At 36.7% G+C, this 6,965-nt stretch overlaps 1 protein-coding gene across 3 annotated transcripts in view; it reads right to left on the bottom strand.

Moving 5' to 3' along the window:
- The window catches only part of si:ch211-142k18.1 (uncharacterized), a 6,398-nt gene extending 582 nt beyond the window's left edge, over positions 1-5,816 (bottom strand). Inside the window, exons 1-3 of one of the 3 annotated variants that reach the window (XM_053614386.1) lie at positions 5,665-5,816; positions 1,937-2,452; positions 1-1,118 (exon numbers count right to left, since the gene is read on the bottom strand). The exon at positions 1-1,118 is cut by the window's left edge and continues 582 nt beyond it. In XM_053614386.1, coding sequence (XP_053470361.1) covers positions 977-1,118; positions 1,937-2,451 — 657 coding nt within the window. In that variant the 5' untranslated portion in view covers position 2,452; positions 5,665-5,816 and the 3' untranslated portion in view covers positions 1-976. Of the gene's footprint in view, positions 1,119-1,936; positions 2,497-5,664 lie in introns of all 3 variants that reach the window. The other 2 variants (XM_053614384.1, XM_053614385.1) reach the window with 2 other exon arrangements.
- Positions 5,817-6,965: the final 1,149 nt, after the last annotated feature.

A 6,965-nucleotide genomic window follows, 5' to 3' on the forward strand; every position in this document is an offset into this window, starting at 1 on the left:
AACAGCTTGGTAAATATAAGACAGAACACACTTTGGGCTAAACTAACCCATCAAGTTGGGTTGTTAATTTTAACCCAGCAAATGGGTTGTTTTTCAAGCCAAAGGATGGTTTCATTTTTACAAAAACGCAGAGTTAATTTTATTTCATAAATGGGTTAATATGTTCAGGGTTATTTTTACCCTTTGAAAATGTCAAATATACCACATTATAAACAAATATGTCAACATGGTATCACTTTTATTTATACACAAAAAGATGTTCAGAAATGTATTGCTAGAGCTGCTAAAGTGGTAAATTACTCAAATAAGTCATATATTTAAGATGAAAACGTCAGATTTTGATCAAAGGAGACGTTTAAAACATCCACAAAAATGAGTAACCAACTTACGATCCAGTGGGCATTACAAACAGGTAAGCCAAAGCTAACAAAGATAGCGGTGCATTTAATGAAATGTAAACTGGACTGTTATCACACATTTTTACTTTTTCTAGTGTAAAGTAATGGTTTTATGGATAAATATATTGATACGAACCATTTCTCCAAATAAATCTAACAGTCAGTCAGTGTGAAAATGGCTACCTCTGCCTGAGGCGAATTCAGTCTGCTGAGTTGATTTGACCCAAGGAGCTGGGCTGAGGCATCGGGGTGATGGAGGAGTGCATTGATTCAACTGTCAGTGAAAATGACCCAGCCACTAACTCAGCAGTTGGGTTACACAAAATTACCCCCAAACTACCCAGGACTGAGAAAATAACCCAATTAAATGACTGAAAAAGCTCAACCCAGCATTTGGGCAGAAAAAAATAACCCAGCATTTTTTAAAGTGTACAGTATAATTATTTAGATTTTCTGTGTACTTAATTATCACAACATTGAAAATCACTTAAATATTAAATTATCCTCAATGACTTTTGTCTTCATGTCTTTTTAAGTTGTTACGTTCTATAAGTATGAAAGTCTTCCTTTTGTGGAGTTTACATCCTTTTCAGCTTTAAGCTTTTTCTCAGCTGCTCTGTTATCTGCATGTGAAGGGTCCGTGAGGAGGTCTCCAGTTGGTTGGCGATGTGTGTTGTGGCACGCAGCATCCCTTCAAACGTCAAAGACTCTTCACTGATTCTTATGTAGAAAGCAGAGGGTTTTTTTTTTTAAGTATGTTTAAAAAGGGAAGGCATGCACAGAGGGAATCCAACATGGTCTGAAACAGCTTTAAATTTAGAGGCCTGCAAAGGGCTAAACCCACATTCCTTCCAACTGTTAATGCAGTTGATGGAAAACCCAGAGAGCGAAGACAAGGCAAATCTGCACAGGTTGGTCTGGGGCTTTTTTTGTTTTCATAATTATACCTGTAAGTTAATACACGTATAGCTTTATACCATAAACATAAGTAATAATAGGTGGATATGGCTGTCTGCTCACAAGACACTCTACAGGTTTTCAAACTGTAACTCCTTTACTATTGCCAACCTAAATATATAAAGAAGAAAATATAGAGCTTACATATCCTGGAAGATACAACGTGTAAAATAGGAAATAATATCATATCTTGAAACAAATTGCACAATTGTGTTAATAAACCCCTAATGTGTTTAAAAAAAAAAAAAACAACAACAGTAATGAATGAATTTTCCTGTGTTTTTAAGTGTTTTTATGTTCTTGCCCATTAAAGAGTTAACCTTCCTTTTCTCTGAAAACCTCTAAAGATAGAAATCATATAAATTGCATTCAGTTTTCTCCTTCTAAGAGAAAGCAGTCATCCACAACTGTGGAATTATTTTAAACCTTTCATCAGTGACAAATTGTTTAGGGATGAATTATTTGCTCTATTATGCTGAGGTCAGTCTTTTCTGCTTATATTGATCTATCAGGAGTTTTCAAGACCACAATCATGTACACATAGTAATGGTGTTTATAATTATAAGACCAGTTCTACTTACTTCTGAATTCCAGCAAGGTCAGCTCCCTCTAGCTGGTTCTCCAACTCCTCAGTTGCCTTTTTCAGCACTCCCACACAACTTGCATGATTCTCCTTGATCCCAGCAATATTTTCTTGAATAATCTCTTGATAGCTCTGATCCCCCATTTCTGCTCCAACAAACTGGATCAGATTCTCCATCACTGCCTGATTCCCATGCTGGAGGGCTTTCAGATAAGCCATCTCCTCCTTGGCCACTTGTAATCGCCTGGACATAGCCTGGCTGGTGTGGAAATTGACCGAGCAGCCATCAGCTTTGCTGTCTGGAATGACATGAAAAAGTGGCTTGGTCCAGTCCGTGCTCCCAGGGTTGGCTGGATCATTACAGACTGTGTTTGGAATAGGAGTCAAGGTAGTCGTGAACAAAAGCTCTGGCATGTCGCCTGATCCCCAGTCCCCTCCATCACCACTCTGGCAGTGGCCTAGTATCAGTGTGGCTATGAATAGCAATACACACAGTGTCCAGCGCTGCTCCATTCTGGCTAGGAAAGAGAATTGGTTTACTATGGTGACCTTTCAAACCTGTAAAGAGTTATAAATGAGATCACAACAGTTAAGAGACATAAGCGCTTTTCAATCTTGTCAACAATGACCAGGGTATTCTTCAAAACATTAAGGTGTTTTTGCCAAGACCTGAACTTAGCAAAGAAATATATAGTGGGTTAATAAATTATGTTTGACTTGAGGCTCCATTGAGACCATTAGATTTCTAAATCTGGCCTTGAAGAAACCACAAGGTAAGCAAACATCCGAAATGTAAGTTTATCAGAAGCTCATAGAATATGTATGTTTGTATATATTTAGATTTATGGCATTTGGCAGACACCCTTATCCAGAATGACACCCTATTTCTTTAGTACAAACCTATAGTTATAGATTTTTATTTTATAACGTCTACATTATCGAGTCAGTACAAAAACATTTTAGATGTCTCAACATTAGATTTCCAGTGCAAAATGAAAAGTTACGGAAAAATGCTTGTATGTCAGTAAAAAAAAAGTAGCATATTATGTAAGAGACCACTATTCAGAAAAAAAACATAATCAAGGTTGCTGGGTTTTGCTGCAAAAATAAGAAACAAGTATGACAGTCAAGTCTCCAGAAGAACTGTGGCTGGTTCAGCAAGATGCTCAATAAAACTTACAGCTCATTTCCTTATAAAACTGCACTAATTGTACCTGAGACGCCGTTGTTTTTTTTTAAGCAAAGGGTCGTCACACACACACACACACACACACACACACACATCAATTCATGTGAATTTTGTATCTTGTATTTTGACTTTGGTGTTGTAAGAGGTCAGCAGTACAGGTCAGTGTTGTATCTATCAGCTATGCATTCGCTGCTAAATGCATAAAATTTTAACAAGGTATTTCGGAACATGCGGTGTGAATTTCTGCATGAACACAGCTTCAGGAACACTGTGCAGGTTAATCTTTCAAAAAAAAAAGATTATCTTTCAACATTTCCTTGGTTTTACAAGGTGAGTTAGGGGCACAATAAATAATAATAATAATAAAAAAGAATCCCTAGGATTTAAAGATAACAGTTTAATGGTTCTGTGACTCCTGTCCACAAAGCCCTGATCCATGTCTTTGCCTCAGACTTTTCTGTAGTCACATTAAGCCGTTCACACCACAAGGATGATCTTTCACATTTTAATAATTACATGTCAGTATGCTCAAGATGTATATTTGTAGATAAGGTAGATATAACTTCCTGTGTCAACAATGATGAAAAATGAATATGCGTTTTGATTATTTATAGCAAATACCACCAATAATGTTTTGGTGCAGTGTAGGGTCATGAACGCTGCTCAATTAGAATTTTAAGAGGAACCTCTTCATCACCTTTTCATCTTAACTACTTCATTTTCTATATCCCCCCTCTTTACACTCTCCTCCATGAATGACCGACCTGTCTACTTTTCAATGCCTCACCACTCATCAGCATTTGGTAACTGAAATGTGATAGCTGTCTGTGAGTGAGGGAAAGTCACAGTCAGCAGCTTGCGTTCATGCCAGTGTTGGATTTCTTAGGCTTATGCTGTAAAAAAAAAGTTGTTAGGCTTGCTTATTATAATAGCGTAACATATTTAGGTTACAGTGGAATCCACTTTGAACACTAGATGATTTACATGTTATAAGAAATTATTTAAAGCTGTAAACAAGGATTCTACACTTGCACATATAAAAAGCTGTGTTTCCTGTTCTGCTTTTAATTATTAGGAAAAGTGACGTCAGTTGAGTTGAGGGTCTAGAGGAAGTGATAGTAAATTTAAGCTTTTGAACATCCACCATGCAAAACGTTATAGGAGTCTACAGGGTTTTGCATGGTGGATGTTCATCCATGGTGGATGAACAACACTAAAGTAAACGGTTGTTCATATGCTCATGTGATCTTTAAAAGGCAGATCATATCATTTATACAACAAACGGACTTGATCTGTAATTATCCTAAAATATCTGGATGTAACTCGCTGTTCAGTTTCTGCTACATCATAGTTCTTCTGGAAGCTTCAAATGTCTTGTATAATAGAAAAGAAAATAAGGTATATAATTGGGAGCACAAAAGACTTCTGTTTCTGACCTTTACATTTCCTAAGGTTCTGTTTATTCTGCCAGTGCATTGTGCTATTTAAGGAAATAAATGCCAAAGCTGTTTAATAAAGTGATTAATAAAACATAAATGCAGTATGAATACATACAAAGAGAAGGGCACTATTAACCTCAAGTATTCATAGAAAATTGTGCCACAACGTCTTTCCTGGAATGGTGAAGGGAAAACTAATCAGCATGTTCCATACCGAATGCCAAAGATACAATTGGGTGTAAAAGATGTCACAGACCATGAACAAAATGAAGAAAACAACTATAAAACACATATAACAAAATGGCCAAATAATGTGTTAAGAAATTAATGGTTAAAAATGTTTATTTCCTTTTTTAAATGTAATGCAAATATTCTCTGATAATGTGTGTTTCATCCTTTGTCGTTATAACTGCCATGGCTTATTGTCTTGTTTCAGGGTACATTCACATATTAGTTTTACCCACACATAATTCCTTCCTAACTGTCAAATAGAGACACATTTAGAGCCTTTTTTTCAGTCAGATGCAAACTTTATAGTCGTAGTCAACAGTATAGTTATTTATTTATTTATTTTTTACCTTTATTCTGTGTCATTTTTTCATTTAATGCATAACAAAAATAGCAGTTCTTCTTTTAGTTTTCTGTCTCATATTTTTCTGAGTAAACTATTGCCCAAGAGAATCCATTGTTATTTCAGTCCATTTCTAGAAGACCTTTAAGGCTCTCAGTCCTGCCAAAGTAATGTACTGTCTTAAGCTTTATGCACACCTTATAGCTATTATTGCATTTTACATGAGGGATCGGGTCTGTTTCTTATATTTGTAACTATTCACAAGTGCTGCATGACAATAAGATTGTCTACAAAGCAAGCTTTCAGACGTGCCATTGAGAATAAACAGATGATAACCATAACATTATTTAACAATAAGCTTGTTCCATTATACCTGAAAGACGAAATCTGAAATATAAAGAGATCTCATTTTCAAGTAATGCTTCATTCTTCTTCTCTTCATCTTCTTCTTCTCTCATGTAACTCAGACAGCAAAACAACAACAAAAAGTCACAGAGCTAACAAGAAAAAAAGTTTAACAAACTTACCCAAATTCAGCCTATAAGACCAAACTCTTCAAGGGCTGAAAGGTAGCACACACAAAAATCAATGACTTCATTGCTTTTGTTCCAACCTAAAAGTCTTTAGAGTTGGCTTGGAAGCTCAAAATCTTTATCCCTGCTTGGTAACTACTTTTGCAGTCGAGCGAGGAAGACAGTATAAAAGAGGGAGACAGAAAAGTGCAGAAGGGGGGCGGGGGGTGGGTATATTAATGTAGTACACATCTGTGCTGAGCTTTTCAGACTGTGAGTGAAATTTAGGGAAAGCTGTTTTATGGCTCCTTTGAATTTTAAACTGCTTTTACATAATAATAATAATAATAATAATAATAATAATAATAATAATAATAATTATTATTATTATTATTATTATTATTATTATTATTATTGTTGTTGTTGTTGTTGTTGTTGTTATTATTATTATTTATTAATTCCTAACATTTATATAGCGCTTTTCTAGGCACTCAAAGCACTTTATACTGTATGGGGGGAAATCTCCTCAGTCACCACCAGTGTGTAGCATCCACCTGGATGATGCGATAGCAGCCATATTGCGCCAGAACACCCACCACACACCAGCTATTAATGGAGAGGAGAGTTCAGAGATGAGGATTATTAGGGGGCCATTATAGATAGGGGCCAATGGAGGAATTTTGCCAGGACACCAGGGTTACACCCCTACACTTTTATGATAAGTGTCCTGGGATTTTTAATGACCACAGAGTGTCAGGACCTCGGATTAACGCCTCATCCGAAAGATGGTGCTGTTTTTACAGTATAATGTCCCTGTCACTATACTGGGGCATTAGGAACCACCCAGTCCACAGGGTGATCGCCCCCTGCTGGCCTCACTAATACCACTTCCAGCAGCAACCATAGATTTCCCCAGGAGGTCTCCCATCCAGGTATTGGCCAGGCCCAACCCTGCTTAGCTTCAGTGGGAAACCAGGCAAGAGCTGTATATAAAAATAGTAATAATATGGAGTTCTCTAGCTTAATAAGTTGCAACTATTTTTATGTTGCGTTTTCTTGTAGATGTAGTGAGTTCAGATACACCACTAGTGACTAAACATGTCTATGCACAAAAGTAGTCACTTTATTCATGTAATGGTAATTCCTGTGTGAAGCTGTGCATGCTTGACCAAACATCTCAGAATTCACTGTTGTACTGCAGCTCTGTAATAGCCTATTGCAACTGTGTCCAGCATCTGGCACCATCTTCATTAATCACTGACCTCTAGAGTGGTGTTTTGGCCGACATACTGGGCAGAATGTGGTGAAAATTGAAG

The sequence above is a fragment of the Ictalurus furcatus genome, chromosome 25 (assembly GCF_023375685.1).
Source record: "Ictalurus furcatus strain D&B chromosome 25, Billie_1.0, whole genome shotgun sequence".
In the NCBI taxonomy this organism is placed as follows: Eukaryota; Metazoa; Chordata; class Actinopteri; order Siluriformes; family Ictaluridae; genus Ictalurus; species Ictalurus furcatus.